The sequence below is a fragment of the Xenopus laevis genome, chromosome 3S, assembly GCF_017654675.1.
Source record: "Xenopus laevis strain J_2021 chromosome 3S, Xenopus_laevis_v10.1, whole genome shotgun sequence".
Lineage (NCBI taxonomy): Eukaryota > Metazoa > Chordata > Amphibia > Anura > Pipidae > Xenopus > Xenopus laevis.
In genome coordinates, this window is record NC_054376.1 from 92,481,533 (window position 1) to 92,499,151 (window position 17,619).

General features: G+C 36.9%; 1 protein-coding gene across 5 annotated transcripts in view; it reads left to right on the forward strand.

Annotated features, from left to right (window-relative positions):
• Positions 1-17,619, forward strand: part of atp2b1.S (ATPase, Ca++ transporting, plasma membrane 1 S homeolog) — an 85,293-nt gene that overhangs the window by 52,562 nt on the left and 15,112 nt on the right. For all 5 annotated transcript variants that reach the window (XM_041588636.1, XM_018256029.2, XM_018256026.2 and 2 more), the window contains exons 9-16: positions 528-742; positions 1,238-1,480; positions 2,481-2,722; positions 9,321-9,558; positions 12,431-12,610; positions 12,692-12,779; positions 13,673-13,779; positions 16,241-16,432. In XM_041588636.1, the coding sequence (XP_041444570.1) occupies positions 528-742; positions 1,238-1,480; positions 2,481-2,722; positions 9,321-9,558; positions 12,431-12,610; positions 12,692-12,779; positions 13,673-13,779; positions 16,241-16,432 (1,505 nt within the window). The remainder of the gene's footprint in view (positions 1-527; positions 743-1,237; positions 1,481-2,480; positions 2,723-9,320; positions 9,559-12,430; positions 12,611-12,691; positions 12,780-13,672; positions 13,780-16,240; positions 16,433-17,619) is intronic.

Below are 17,619 nucleotides of genomic sequence, written 5' to 3' on the forward strand. Positions count from 1 at the left end.
CGCAAACATATGGATAAGTTACAGGTATACTTACTGCATCCAAACATGGCTGCTTTGATGGCTGCAATATCCATAGACTATTACACGTGATAGGTTTGCCACGGTTCATGGGTGAGAGTGCTATGCTGCACAAAGACTGATGTTCACCAATACCTTTATTTCTTATTGAAAGACATTACTGGCATTGTGTTATGGTATGTCCCCTTGCAGGCTTTGGAAAGATAAAGAAAGTTGTTCTTACTGCAGAAGCATGTATGTGTCAGCATCTGAAACATTCAGTACACATGTATGTACAACAAATATGAATTAAGCACATTTTACAACTTTGTGCAGGCTAATTTATGATATGACTGTGTAAAATTGATAATTATGATTGGCAACTGTACAGCAGCATACGTTCAGTACATGATAGGCATGTTTTGTGAGCCCATTATTTTCCCTTTAAAGTAAAAATAAGTTTGCTAATTCTAATGCAGTTGTGTGAATTGTATTAAACACTGTATTCTTTCCCCTCTTTTTATTTCAAGGTCTTGTGATGTCTGCGATTACAGTCATAATCCTTGTTTTGTACTTTGTAATTGACACGTTTTGGGTGCAAAATCGACCATGGCTGGCTGAATGCACTCCTATTTATGTTCAATATTTTGTGAAGTTTTTCATCATTGGTGTAACTGTTTTGGTAGTAGCTGTTCCAGAAGGTCTTCCACTTGCAGTCACAATTTCCCTGGCTTACTCTGTGAAGGTATGCATTTGTTTTTTACTTTTATAACTATTATTATTAGCTTTGGTATGATTGCTTTTGTGGGTTTTTGAATCCATGCTTCAAAATAACGGACACATATATTTGCTCTGTATATTCCTCTCTATTGCATATTCTTAGCATAAGGTGCATTGTCAGGACTTTTACAAACATAAGTTGTGTGTGTGTTTAAATTTCTCGGTTATTTCAATTTTTATTAAAATTTGAAGTTTGTGTGAAGATTGGCAAAACACATTCATAAATATTTAACATTATTTATTAACATTATATAAACATTGCTGCTCTCCTAACTTTGTTCCTTTTCACTTCTCAAATGCAAATTTTTAACAGAGCAGCTGTGTGGTAGTTTACAGATGTATCTGATCTAAAAACAGTGGTATTTGTATGTTTTTTCCTACTTTTACATACCAACTAGTGCAATATTTTTTTTTTTAAATTTATTTTATTTTACATCATTTTTTTTTTTTTTTTGCCCAGAAAATGATGAAAGATAATAACTTAGTAAGGCACCTTGATGCATGTGAAACAATGGGAAATGCCACTGCAATTTGTTCGGATAAAACTGGAACACTAACCACGAACAGGATGACAGTAGTCCAATCTTTCCTCAATGAAAAGCATTACCGCAAGATTCCTGATGCAGAGTGTATTTCGGAAAATGTGCTGGATCTCCTTATAACAGGAATTTCTGTGAATTGTGCTTATACATCGAAAATATTGGTAAGATGTTTATCTATTCTTACTGTAGTTCTAGAAATAGGTGTAACAAGATTGTATGTGGCACTTTCTTCTATTTAGGGTTTTCATTTGCTAATTCCTTGAGAGAAAGCCATCCTGGCTAATAATCACATTTTGGTACAAAGAGTGGGTTACTCTTTGTGTTTGATGATTTAATGAAGTCATACTTTTTTTGATCAAGTACTGTTGACTTTGGAGACACTTCAGTGTAAAAGAATATTTAGGCAGCTGTTTAGAAATAGTGATCGCAATAGGTATCTGCTTATTACACGGTATCACTTGTAATACATAATAGTATATGAAGAAACATCATAGGAAGAAAGAATGTTTTTATTTCGATTTATAGATGTATATACCTGTGTGTGTGTGTGTGTGTGTGAGTGGCAGCAAGTTTTTCTGAGAAAGGAATCTTTTTCTTTCACGCAACTCAGAAGTCTGGACTTTTTTGTTTACTATACATACATACATACATACATACATACATACATACATACATACATACATACATACATACATACATACAGACAGAACACTAGCACTCTGTAACAAGTCCAGAAATAAATTCCAGAAATGTTCAGCACACTGTAAAGTATCGAAAAATGTAAACCTGGTGCTGTCCACTAAAGTAGTGCTTAAAAAAACCAAGAAATGGAGGACGCACACAGGGATTTTTAGAAAAATGTAAAAATCTTACTTTTTATTTAATACATCTTAAAAAGCAGGTCGACTTTTCGGTCTGTATCTAAGACCTTTCTCAAGACCATGAAAGCTTTTTAGAATTTAGAATGTTTGGAATTTTAACTGTGATTGAAAAAGTAGAGCATTCGAACATTTTGAATGTAATTTCTATAACAAATAGAAAACAAATGTGAAATGTGCCCCTGTGTGCGAAGCGTAGTTTGCGCTTAGTTAATTACAGTGGTGGGCTGTGTTTTCAACTCCTGCATAGCGAGCAATATTCATCTATATTTCTGTCTTCCAGCCTCCTGAAAAAGAAGGTGGCTTGCCACGCCATGTTGGTAACAAAACTGAATGTGCCTTGCTGGGATTTGTTTTGGATCTGAAAAGGGATTACCAGGATATAAGAAATGAAATCCCTGAGGAAACCTTATTTAAAGTGTACACTTTTAATTCCGTAAGAAAATCCATGAGCACCGTTTTGAAGAATGCTGATGGCAGCTACCGGATGTACAGCAAGGGTGCCTCTGAGATTGTCCTTAAAAAGTAAGTGGCAAAGTACTGATTTAGGGCTGTTGAACACATTTAAAATGTACATGTTTCTTAAGATTGCTACAATTCATGAAAGTAACCTGGAAAATGCATTACTATGAAGTATGTAAACAGACACATAAGGTGATAAGTTATATGGCAACATTCAGTTTTTCCTGATCAACTGCACCTTAATATTGTATGACTTTCCCATGCTTTTCTTGGTTTCCTGGTTAATTACAGTCAGTTGAAACTGCTTGACTAGCAATGGCTCTTCCAGTGTCTGCATATTACATTGAAACAAATGTTTTATGAACAGATTGTACATTGCTGACAGTCAGAGTTAAGGAGAATTTTTCAAAAAGGATTCCAGGTGGAACAACATAAAGCTGTAGAACAGTTAGGGGCAGATGTATGAAGGGTCGAATATCGAGGTTTAATTAACCCTCGATATTCGACTAGGAACTAAAATCCTTCAACTTCGAATATCGAAGTCGAAGGATTTAGCGCAAATCCTACGATCGAACGATCGAAGGATTATTCCTTCGATCGAACGATTAAATCCTTTGAATCGAACGATTCGAAGGATTTTAATCCAACGATCGAAGGAATATCCTTTGATCAAAAAAACATAGGCAAGCCTATGGGGACCTTCCCCATAGGCTAACATTGACTTCGGTAGCTTTTAGCTGCTGAAGTAGGGGGTCGAACTTTTTTTTTAAAGAGACAGTACTTCGATTATCGAATGGTCGAATAGTCGAACGATTTTTAGTTCGAATCGTTCGATTCGTAGTCGAAGTCGAAGGTCGAAGTAGCCCATTTGATGGTCGAAGTAGCCCAAAAAACACTTCGAAATTCGAAGTTTTTTCAATTCGAATCCTTCACTCGAGCTTCATGAATCGGCCCCTAAATGTGAACATTTTATCTCATTGCAATACGTTGTACAGTAAAATTTTACTTCCATAATAGGGGGTTATTTATCAAAATCTGAAAAGTTCTCAGTTTTATCACAATCTACTCCCTTTATTTAGTAATACATTTTCCAGAAAACGTCTTGTCTGGGGAAAAAACTCGATAAAATCGCGAAAAAATCCCAATACTGCAACTTTTTCAAATTTGAAGCTCACATACCACTACTTTTTCAAATTTGACAGCCGAATACCGCAACTTTTTTGGAAACCCAGCGCTGATCAGAATATCAACTGGATATCTGCCATTGACTTCTACATGAAGTTGGCAGGTCTGAGTTGGAGTACTTTTTTATTGATTCAGACATTTAACACCATTGGAGTTGAATAAATCGCAAAAAATTTATTTGTGTTTTTTCCCCTTTAATAGTCCAATCAGGCGAAATCGAACTTTAATAAATAACCCCCTTAATCTGTGTTATGCCATTAACATGCATATTCTAATGGCAGCCTCTAAAGAAGGTTCTGTTGACTAGCGCTTCTCTCTGACTAATCATCATGGTTTGGAAAGGTAGCCTTAGCATCTCTAATTTCAGGGTGAGCTAACTAATGGATTCAAGGTGATCAATTTCAAACCTGTTAAAACTGCATCTGCCTTCTGTTCTGAAGACAGATGAGGTCTTTGTTTCAGTTACTAAAGGTATTCTAATGTCTGTCTTGCTGAAAATAGGCACTTTGTGTTTAAACTTTCATAGCATTTAGAATTTCTTTATTATCTTCCTGCACTGTTCATTTGACTTTTGATGGACTATAAAGATAAGTACTACAAATAAGGGCAAAGGATGTGTGTTTTTTTTTGGGGTGACACAATTTAAAGCATACTAGTCTGAACTTTAATGAAGAAATCTTTACTAGGCAGCTGCAAAAAAATTCAAACTGTTCTTCAAAACTTTAATTTAACCATAACATTGTACAGTTTGTTCCTCTGCCTTTTTTTTTTAAAAAAAAAAAACCTTTAATGTCACTGTGTGTCCTTTAATAACGAATGCACTGTCCTCACACCAGCATCTAATTCAATTGTCATTACATGTCCAAATTTGTTTATAGGCCTTGGTCATTTGCATCTGCACATGAATGTCTGCTTCAAAGTTCATTTGAACAGATCTATGATTCTTTCAGCTTACTGATGATCTATTCAACAGCCAGTTCATGTTTGCTTGGCTTGGTGTATCATTAGATGAGGAAGTCAGAGAACATTTTCAGATCTGTATTTCCTGTAATAGTTGATTTATTCAAGCAAAGGGAACCATAACTTTCTTCCAGCATCAGTCTTTCACCAGTGGGTGATATTTGAAAGGATTGGGCCAGTATATGGACACATTTAACCACAGAGCTAACCTTCCACATTATTAAATATTTTAACCCCTTAAATCTACAACACTTAGGCTATTTTTTATGTGGATGTAAAACCTCTGCGTATAATAATTACAGTACAAGAGTTATCTATGTGAAAGCCCATATAGTGTTGTATTCTACAACCTGAGCTTTTTTGATCTAATAACTACAATGTTTACTTTTACTCAGAATGGAACCTCTAAGGAGCAGGGTCCTTGTTTGTTTGCCATACAATAACTAATATATTTTACAGTATCCAGCTGACAATAACCTGAAGCCATGTTGAAATCCTGCATTTTCTGGAATTAAAAAAAAAAAAATGGTTTTAACTGACCATGAAGTTGCCTATTTTTTTTTTTTTTTTTTTAAGTTTGTACTGGAGCACTTGTTTCTTCAGGAGCAGTATTTTAAACATGTGCTGAAGATGAACAATAGGTTGGCTCTAAATTGGCTATGAAACCTAGTTTGTGCTGTTAATAGCTGCAGTTCATCTGTTGCAGAAATGTCTGGCTAAATTCTGTATTCACTGGCTTTTCTGTGTAAAAAATGTCCATTGCTAGGTATGTTAAAACACCCTTACATTTAGTAATGTATTTATGCACCTTTTGATTGCAACTCCTTTAAAATTAATTATGACAATATATACATGTTTATTGCCTATTGTATTAAAAAAATGGACATATGCTTAAAGATGACCATAATCCTGTGCTTATAGAGCAAATTGACTTGATTAAACTATTGCTTAAAATAGGTTGTGATGCCACTTTTTTTTTTTTTTTAAAGAATACATTTTTCAACCTCTACCCTCCTGCTGCAGATACGTAATGATCAGTCTTGGAGTGTTTTTTTTTTTTTTTTTCAGCAGAGGACTCTTGCGGGGTACATTTACTAAGGGTCGAATATCGAGGGTTAATTAACCCTCGATATTCGACCCTCAAAGTAAAACCATTCAACTTCGAGTATTGAAGTTGAAGGATTTACCGCAAATACATCGATCAAAGTAAAAATCGTCCGATTTTAATCCATCGATCAAACGATTTTTCTTCGATCAGAAATAGTTTGCAAAACTTACGGGGAAGGTCCCCATAGGCTAACATTGGAGCTTGGTAGGTTTAAAGTGGCGAAGTATGTAGTTTAAGTTTTTTTTTAAAGAGACAGAACTTCGACTATCGAATAGTCGAACGATTTTTAGTTTGAATCGAATTTGTAGTCGAAGGTCGAAGTACCCCAAAAAAAAACGTCGAAATTCGAAGTTTTTTTTTTTTTTACTTCGAATCCTTCACTCGAGCTTACTAAATGTGCCCCTTGTTGTTTTCCTGTCTTTATATAGCGCTGACCTATTCAGTGGTTATAGAGATCATCCTGCATTTATATTCTGACTCAGAGAAGCTTATAGAAGTCTTTATCGGGAATCAAATGTAGGAATTACAATTTCCAGCATAATGCTGTTTGCTCATTGTTCATAGAGCCAAATCAATCTTTTCTTGTATTTGACACTGACCAGTGAAAACATCAACCAGAAATATGTAAGGTGCAAACTAGTGTTGTGTTATCTGTGAGAGGTCTCCATATACCAGTGATGCTCAGCAGGATGCCAGGGGCCCACCAGAAACCCTTAGACCGTGGGCCCACTTTCAAAACTATTATTCCGCCTCCTCACTCAACCTTTTAATTTTCCTAGTCTTTTATATCTGCTTACTATTATCTTCCATTATTATGTCTTTTTTCCCATAAAGAAATTGGGAATGACCATGAAATAGGCTAGCAAAAGAGCCTACTGACACCTGGGCCCACCAGGAGTTTTCCTGGTATCCCCGTTGATCAGTCGAACACCGATGTTCAAGCTGCCAGGGGTCCTATTCAGTCTCTAGTTCAGTTGTATCCCCAGTGCTAGGAAGTTTTATGGAGAACAAGCAATTTCAGTGTGGTTTTTCATCAAACCAATATTTTATACTTCTGGCTGTTTACTATTTTATTGCCACAAATAATTCTTTCTAGACAGGGTCACCAGTTTATGAAGTGTAAAAAGACTGCTGATTGAGTCCGGTTCATGCCTAGACAGCAGAAACAGTTTTGGCATCCAACATGTGGTAGCCTAATAAATTGTATGCCTTAGGCAGTGATGCCACAGATCAGGTGTTTCCTATACAAAGGCTAAATTCATTTAACAGTCTGTTTCTTATGTGGGCTAAGGGAATATAAAGTAATTTAGCTGTTTTTGACATTGGGGCATATATATTAATTTCACACTAAGCAGTCCATCATAACTGTTGAAACTTTTCTGACAGGAAAGTGTTTTTGCAGACCAGTACATTTATTGAGAAATTGAACTCCATTCTTTTCTGTAAAAAGACACAAGGAGAACATTGATGGTGTTTTTTTTAGACTAAAGACGCAAAGCCATGGTGCCCAAAAGTGTTCTTGACTGATCAGCAATAGCTTGCAGGCAATTTCAATTCAAACTAATTTGGCAATTTTAAAAATTCTACGACAGTTCACTATAACAGCCCCCCCCCATACAGCTTCCCTCAGATGTACGTGGCACGGAACTTGATCAATTTTGTAAGTCCCCTGTAAAGGGGCTAGCATTAAGTTAATATTGTGTTTAAAAAATGTGAATTAACCTGCACTGACTGAATGCTGACTAATTTGACGTTTTAGTTTAGAAATTTTCATTTTTAAAAATGTTTAATTTGGAAAATGGTACGGAATACTATAACAGAAAAAAAATATCAAAAAATTATACTTAGTATTTCACCTTACAGCATATGTATGTATGCATAACTTATATAACTTTATATAGTATAGTAGTATAAGCAGCACTTTAATGTATTAATCTAGTGAAGTACACACACACACGCACACAGATACACACACACAGAGGACAAACATTATAAAAGTATAAATATCCAGAGATTAAAAGAGAAATAAAGCTTAACTAAAGAAGTAGGTAGAAATGGTATACATTATGTTTTGGGCTTCTGTACCAGCCCAAGGCAACCACAGCCCTTTAGGGCTAGTCCACACGGGGAGATAGCGACGCGTTTGCGGTCGCGGCGACAAAGCGCCGCGACAGTCGCCGCGACCGGCGCAGGCGACAGTTTTGTATGGGCGCCTATGTAAAAACGCCTGTGCTAACCACACGAGGCGATGCGCTTTTCAACAGTCGCCTGAAAATGCCTCGCCAGGCTTTTTCAGGCGACTGTTGAAAAGCGCATCGCCTCGTGTGGTTAGCACAGGCGTTTTTACATAGGCGCCCATACAAAACTGTCTCCTGCGCCGGTCGCGGCGACTGTCGCGGCGCTTTGTCGCCGCGACCGCAAACGCGTCGCTATCTCCCCGTGTGGACTAGCCCTTAGCAGTAAAGATCTGTGTCTCCAAAATGCCCCAGTCACTCCCCATCTTCTTTTCTGCTGATTCACTGCACATGCTCTGTGCTGCTGTCACTTAATGAGCTTAGGGACCCACTCACAATTTACAGTACACATAGAATCATGGCTGGATTTACATAGCGGGCACCCCTAGACCATCTGCTGTTCGTCACCCTGTCCCCTCCCCTTTATTCTTGCAAATTTTCATCATCGGGACTAGAGCAATGGGGATTGGGGAATTGAAAAAACTATCTTATATTCTGCAAATTCCCAGTGTTTTTGAACCACTGTGGATGTGGTTGGCCAGCATGCCGCCATCTAAAATCCTGCCATCCTAGGCCCGGGCCTTACATAGTTACATAGTTAAATTGGGTTGAAAAAAGACAAAGTCCATCAAGTTCAACCCCTCCAAATGAAAACCCAGCATCCATACGCACACCCCTCCCTACTTTTAATTAAATTATATATACCTATACTAACTATAGAGCTTAGTATCACAATAGCCTTTGATATTACGCCTTTCCACAAATCCGTGCCTGCATAGAATAGAAATGTCACACTATAAGGTTGATTAATACAGATAATTACTATATGGCAGCTCAGAAGTGCAATTAGCATCAGAATTTAATAATCAGCCTTGTAGCATCAGCTTATATGACAGACCAACCTCATTTTCTGCTGGATAATTTGTGACAACCCCTAAGCTTTCCAAGATGGTGACCTCCCTGTGACAAGTTTGAAGTCCTGGATCATTGCTGCTATTAAGAAGCTGAAACTTTATAGGCTGGTGCAATAAGTTCAGTATATAAAATGTCATTTTTAGCCACATTAATTTTTAGGGTTTTCTTCTTGTTTAAGTGCCGTGTGATAAATATATTAAATGATTCATCTGTATTATATGCTTTCTTAAGTCATATTTTACTTTTTGTTTTCTTTTAGGTGCTTCAAAATACTAGGTATAAATGGTGAGGCCAAAATATTCAGACCAAGAGACCGAGATGATATGGTTAAACAGGTTATTGAGCCTATGGCTTCAGAAGGGCTGCGGACAATATGTCTGGCGTATCGGGATTTTCCTGCTGGAGAGCAAGAGCCTGACTGGGAAACTGAAAATGATATTCTTACTGGTCTCACCTGTATTGCCGTTGTTGGAATAGAAGATCCAGTCAGACCAGAAGTAAGTTAAATACTATAGTGCATATCAATGTCTGCTAATGTGCTCTTATAGATCAGCATTAACTTGAGTAGAGCTTATACTGAATAAGCCCATTCTTTAAATCATATGTTTTTTTCTTGAGCTAAAGAGGGCAAACCGGGAAATCGAAGATACTCTGTGGTTGGTCCTTGAGAGGTAGATAATTAAAATTGCTAGTGTACAGATACACTCTCGGTCCGTGGAGAAACACAGGCTGAGAATCCTCTGCTCCACTGCCCCTCATCTGCAGTGATGCCTACACCCAGAATCATGCACCTCCACTTGGGTGCAGGCAGATATTTTGCAATCCACAGTACCTAAAGAAGAGAATGGGAGCAGTGGATTTTCGGCCTGAAGAGAATTCATGTTGCTTGCCCCTAGCCTAATGGACTCCTGCTTCACATCAAAGGGTAAATGGAGAGGGATTCCCCTGTTTCTAACTGGTTGATACCAGAATGAGTCAGTACCTTGTAATGCACTGCTAGCAAACAGCATGGTTGCGTTGTGTTAGCAGGATGGACAAATGTATTGCGGATCCTTAATCATAAGCAGTTTAATTAAAAACGAAGAAAAAAATTATTCCGTGGGAGGCTGTGTTAACACAACCACTTGTTAATACGGCCATTTGTTCCAAACTTTTGCGTTTGCAGTATTGGCAGGGTTATTGCAGTATTTTGCACTTTAACCTTCTTCTGTTGTAAACTAATCATGTACTTATATTTAATAGCAGCATTTATGCTTTTATACTTGGCCCATAGTACACATGTACACTCTCTGTTTTGGCAAATGTAGAGCTTAAAACATATGCTTATGATAAGTCAAAAAGGACAAAAATATAAGGTGAGCAAATACAGTAAATTGAAAATATTCTCTCATGCACAGGTTTGTGTATATAGGGACACATTTATATAGACCCATACAAGAGGCCCTCTGCACTCAACCCATTATCAATATATTTAAGCCATTGAGACATTTTGTGTAAACCGCTACTAAACAATGCCTTACCCTTAAAACAAAACAGGGATTGTTTGTCCATATATTGCAATATATTTAAGCTGGCCAACTATGTCAAGTCATCCCATATCTGGCCAGTTCCTACACTCAACTTGCATCTGATTCATTAAGAATTCTATTGCTTCATTATACATTTTACAAAGGGACTAAGGTTTACCTGCAACTTACTTGCTGCTTTCAAAGTAAAACTCCAAACTTGGTTGCCCTTTTATTAGCCACCAGTGGGATCCCCTGACTATAGCTGGGAAGGTTGGGCGCTACAACTTTATCAAAGTGTGAATTTCGAACTCCCCACAGAAAAACTCACTTTCTATTCATTCCTATGGGATTTTTTAAATTGTATTTATCAATAGAGTTCACCATTATGCTTTTAAAAATTCCATAGGAATGAATAGAAAGTGAGTGAGTTCTAAATTCACACTTGGGTAAATCTGACCCATAATGTAACACTTTTAACAAATAATGAAGCAAAAAGATTAAGACGCTTTTTCACCACACGTGCATTCATCATCATTTATATATATATAGCGCCGACAAGATACGCAGTGCATTCCTATTACCTTTAGCAAACCAGTTCAGATGGCAACTCTCATTAGAAATTCTTACCCTGGAGTTATTTCTCAAAATCCAAATTTTTCTGATATTTTATTTTAAATAAAGTCAGACAAAACTAGAATCCACTATTTGACCTTATTTATTATTAAAAATGCTTGATATAATTGGGGGAAAAACTCAATAAAATAGAAAAAATTTTTACCTTTCGGGTTTTTGCTCTGAGTTTTTCCCCCCCCAAATTGCATGATTTTTTTTCGGGCTTTCCCAAAAAGTCAGAATTTTTGAGTTTTGCTAATTCCAGCGCAGACCACAGAAACTTCCAAATAGTATAGGGACCTCTGCCATTGATTTATATACAACCTCAGCAGGTCTGAGATGGCAGATTTTCGGATTCTGACTTTTTGCATCCTTGGGGTATAAGAAGTCTTGAAAAATGTGAAATAAATTCGGATTTTATAGTAAAAAAAAAAACTCAAATTTTTTTCGAGTTTTTAGCATTTAGACTTTAATAAATAACCCCCTTAAACGAACTTTCATATATAAATTATGTGCTGTGCTGTAACATGTACAACGAGTTAATAGACCCACTGCATATTAATCTTCTATGCAGTGCAGAATATTGTCCCTTACAAATACACATCTAAAAAATGCTTACGGTGGAAGGCGATTACACAGTTTGACTGCTACAATAAATAGTCAAGTTGAATCATACAATAAGTGATTCTGTGTGCTCTATTAGTTTCGTGGCTCCCCTCACCCTTCCATTTGTTTCTGTTAAGACATTCCTGCCTATCTACATTGGGAGAGGATGGGAGCTAGCCACACCACCATCCATCTGTGCCACTATATGCGTTTTGCCATTAAATCGGCTTCATCGGGGCATAAGTGCCAGGGCACGTCTCTAAAGCCCACTATGGCGTTTTCTGCATCTCCGTGCATATGATTGGCTACCAATGTATTTCTTTTATGTTTTACATCACCAACGTGCTCCAATATTCTACATCGGAATTCCCTCAAGGTTTTTCCTATATAATTTATGCCACATTTACATTTCATGATATACACCACACCAAAGTCAAGTCAAAAAGCACGTCATACTGATCTGAAATCTGAAACTGCCCCATCTGCCAATAGATTAGACATTTTATTAATTCCCAAAAATAATAAACATTGGTAAAGTAAAATTCTATTGTACATTTCTTGATCATAACCAATGGCATAATTATCAGAATGTTCTTAATAATCCGGTGTGATTAGTGATGAATATTTGTGGCATCTTTTCCAGGTGCCAGATGCAATTCGAAAATGTCAGCGTGCTGGTATAACTGTACGAATGGTTACAGGGGATAACATAAATACAGCCCGTGCAATTGCAACAAAGTGTGGCATTCTGCATCCCGGAGAAGATTTCCTTTGTGTAGAAGGCAAAGAATTTAACAGGCGAATACGAAACGAAAAAGGAGAGGTACCTATGCTTATATCTTGCAGTTAAATCTATAAATCTCATTGTAGGTTGTGTTTCTTGACTTTCTTTATTGTGCGACAGATCGAACAAGAACGAATAGACAAAATTTGGCCTAAACTTCGTGTTCTTGCTAGATCTTCTCCTACTGATAAACATACACTGGTTAAAGGTAAGAACATATTGTGTTACATTAAATGCAGCACTAATGTTTTAAACAGTCAACTGTAATTTTTTTTCTAAAAATAAAAATTTGTCATCTTGATTTATAAAATAGAAACTGTTGTCAGCTTGTGATGAGAAGTGAAATTGTGTATTCCAAAGCACTGATGCAGATCCAGAGAGTTTACTACTGCACCTCACTACTTCTTAACCCAGCAGTGCATGTTTTTGGCTGACAATTGCTTATCAAAGACAACCCAGAGCACTCTTCATTGATGCCAATGCAATGTGAGCAGATCCACAAGAATAGGGAATTGAAATGGCCTGTTTGCAACAACCCTTTCTTTCTTAGTATAATTAACAGTCAATAGTCAGTCAGAAAACGTTTCAGTAATCCCTTTATGGCAATCAGAGGGGTTTGCCAAAAATTAGAACAGATAATTGACTGAGCTTATTGTCATGGATATGGGGTTATAACTATATTATTTTCCACAGTGATGTACATGGTCATGTCATTGCAGTCATCGACAGAGGGATGTTTTTAAATATCCAGAAAAATAATTTTTTAAAGATAGTTTCAGCTTTGAACCATACCAATCACTAGATGTGTATCACCCTTGTCTTGGTGTTTTGCATTTGCATTGTGTAATTTATTTGTTGCAAGAAATATTTTTTGACATGACAGCAGCCGGTTAATGAAACCTATGTGGAAGATAAAGCCATGGTGTATTATTCTACCAAATGCTTACCTTCATATAAACATCATATCTGTATCATATTAACGTATTCCAATACACTAGGAAGGCTGAATAAATGGTTGTGAGAAACAGAACTTCACAAACATGCTTTTTAATTTCTGTTCTTGCGTTGTTATTATTACCAACACTTGCTTTTTACCTTCAGGTATCATCGACAGTACAGTTTGTGAGCAGAGGCAAGTAGTAGCTGTGACTGGTGATGGGACAAATGATGGTCCTGCACTGAAGAAAGCAGATGTTGGCTTTGCTATGGTAAACTTTTGTTGATTTTTTTCTTACAACCTGACTTTTTCACATACAGTAAATTATTTTAATTTATTTTTTTAACCAATATGTTTATTTCACTACACACACAGGGTGGATTTACTTGTCTGCATTATCTGTTCGAAATCTGACCCAAGTGCCCAGTGTCATGCAAAGCTTCTTAAGGGGCAATTCACCTTCATTAGCAAAACTGTAATCACTGAAAAAAGCCACAGAAATATGTTCAAACTTTCATAACCTGCCAAATTTTGTAAAATGAACATGGTAATTAGGGGGTGTGACCATAAAAATGGTCACCACGCTTCAAGCTCCAATTTTTTTGTCCCTCTTTCTATTTCCAAAATGTTGGGAGGTATGCAGGCTATATATTCATATAAAAATAATTCTAAGAGTCATAATAACTGTTTTGTTAAAAAAAGAGAGAGAGAGGAACTTTTAGCACTTGAATAAAGTGATTGCGGACCTCTAGGGTAAGGTCATACTGAGCATTTTGGGGAGATTTAGTCACCTGCCAGCTAATGGCCTCGTCTTTGCCGCGACCAATCTCCACGAACGCCTTCCCCTCACTCAAAAGGAAACTTGGGGCGACTTCGGAAAACGAATCGCCGCTTGTGATTAGCGCTGGCGAATTTTCATTTTAGCCAGTGAGGGAAGGCTTTCGGGGAGATTGGTCGCCCCAAAAATGAGACAATTAGTCACCAGGCGTCTAAATCTCCCCGAAACGCACCGTGTGACCTTACCCTTAAACTTGAGAGCTGTATCTGGCCTGTAGCTTTTGACTGATAAGGTCTGAGCAACCTGTATGCTTACCTCTGCTTTTTCGTTGGCTGCTTGTAAGTTTCTGGCTATTCAAGTGAATTGCTAAGGTGTCCCTTATCTTACCTGATCCTCTTTCACATCGGATTTTTCCTTAATTTGGATCTTCGTACCTTGTCTACTAGAAAATAATGTAAACATTAAATACCCTATAGGCTGGTTTTGCTTCCAATAAGAATTGATTATATCTTAGTTTGGATCAAGTGCAATGTACTGTTTCATTATTACAGAGAAAATGAAATCATTTTTAAAAATTTGGATAAAATGAAGTGATGGCCTTTCCATAATTCTGAGCTTTCTGGATAACTGATCCCATACCTGTACTAATTACTATAAATCTTATTTGACACTAACGTTTTAAAAAATGAATGTATGTATGATCCAGGATAAAGTCCTGTTTGTGTTATGTCAAACCTATGCTTCTAGTTAATTATCATAATCTGTGGTATATGTACGGTATAGATGATCAGATGCTGATTGTTGCAATCATTAGAGCTTTGTGACGTAGAGAATCTAAAATAAGACCAGAACATTATAGGTGCTGGTGCAGAAGTGATGTGTTGCTAGAGAAAGCACTTTGCCGTTCATACAGCAGCATGTGGAATATCAATGGTGGTAATTCCAACATGATGCCTTTCCTCCTCCTTAAACAGCATAGGGAGTTTGACATTTGACACGGTTTCTTTTTAAGTGATGTTATCAAACACGAGATGTCATTTCAGCTTCAGAATTGTGTTGCACAGTATCTGTTTTCAGGTGATCATTGTATAGCAAGTGAGCAGCTATTTTCCTCATTTGTATTTACTTTGCATGAAGCACCAGTTTAGTTATATGTTTTTCTGTCCTGCTGCATGGTGGTGGTTTTCCTCCTACAAAGGGATCAACATTTGTTTAGAGGCATTTTCATCTAAGGCTTCTTTGTAGTGTAAAAAGCATTGATCTTGTCATGTTAAATAAAGAATCCTTCTCTAGTCTCACCTCTTCTAAGGGAAAAGATGGGGAATAATGACTATTTGGGAAGCTTAGCACCCCCCCCAAAAAAAAACAACATATATTAGTATGTTATAAGCTCGCTCATGGAAAACAGACTATTGGTAGCCTCGCAAACAAAAATGACACTCTCATCCCTGGTTACTGGCCCTCTATTAAACCCTGTCGCTTTTTTGTGTGCATCACCAGCATCCAGCATGTTGGATAATAAGACATTCCAGCATGTCTGTCAGTCCTGCATGCAGCTGGAAGCTCGGCTGTAGGACTCTGAGAATTGCCGAATATATATATATATATATATATATTATATATATATATATATATATATATATATATATATATATATATATATATATATATATATATATATATATATATATATATATATATATATATATATATATATATACATACAGTATATATAGTTAAAAGGTTGATTTGAGGAATGTTAAAAAAAAACTGCATTATTATGTTTAAAGCGGCAACATATTGCTGTACAAAACGGTTTGTACATCAAACATACAGATTACTTTAAAAAATATAACCCACACAAATGATTATTAGGGCAACACTCTGTATTTATAATCTCATAAGTATTATTGTATGCATTGTTTTAAATTGATTGTTGTCAATTTCCTTATAGGGTATTGCTGGAACAGATGTTGCAAAAGAAGCGTCTGATATTATTCTAACGGACGACAACTTTTCTAGCATTGTGAAAGCAGTGATGTGGGGAAGAAATGTCTATGACAGTATCTCAAAATTTCTTCAGTTTCAGCTTACTGTTAATGTGGTTGCTGTCATTGTCGCTTTTACAGGAGCCTGCATTACACAGGTAGGTTACGTCGCTTGTTTAGCTGCTTATGTTGAAGGGGAACTATCTCGAAAATGAAAATTTCATATAAGCTTCAGCATACTGAAATAAAAAACTAAATATAATCAATTAAATATTCTGTACCATTTCTGAAATAATAAAGTTCAACTTCACTATCCGTCTCTCAGCATCTGTTTCCCTTCATTCTTTCTTCATGTAGCACTTGGGTGTCAGAAAGTTATTGACAGGTAGATCCAATATATCATATGGGGGGGCTCTTTTTGCCTAGAAGATGTATTAGAGCTCACTCTATTAAATTCATCAGGCATCATGTCTCTCTACATGCAGAATTTGTGCAGAAGCTTATTAGGTTATTTTGTTAGATTTTGTTTGTGTTTGAATGTGCTCTAATACACCTGCTACATCCCCTATAAGATATATTCAGAACAGTATTTATATTAAGGCACCCGAGGGCCTGTGCCTAGGGCGGCAGGTTTTGGGGGGCGGCATTTGGGTGCCTATAAATATTTTATGAAATTAAAAAAAAAAAAAAAACAGGGTAGGGTGCCGGGCTGGTTTGCGGAAGTGACTTCACGTGTGACGTGAGGTCCGTGCATGTGCCATCACACACAGCGTAGGGGTGACTATCTGACACCCAACTCCTGCATGAAGTCAGAATGAAGAGAAACAAATGCTGAGAGGGGGAGAGTGAAAAAATTTATTTTAATTGATTGTATTTAGAAAGTTTCTCATTTCAGTATGCTGAAGCTTATTTTATTTTCATGATAGTTCCCCCTTTAAACTCAAATGAAACGTAACGGCAAAAAAGTAGTGTCTTGGTGAAACTTGTGAAATTTTATATTTGGGTAAGAGGACAGTTTGGTTTTTAAACCAGTTCTTGTTGTGTTTGCATGAACGTTCTAAGGACTTATGTATCATAATATGCAATTACAAGAGCAGGATGGACAGCAGACCGATCATTTAGACCATTGGCCCATGTTCAACGCTGTCAGGTGCAGTTCACCCGTGTGCAGGGCTTTCCCCCACCATTCGGATTCTGTTGTCAAGACAATACTTACATGCTGCACACCACTTTACCTCTGAATGAAGCGTTTCTGAAATAAGGAAGCACTAAATTTGAAGTGCTGTGCAGCTCTTTGCACTGTAGTCTAGGAATTTAAAGTGCTGCACCTCATGGAGCAACCAGT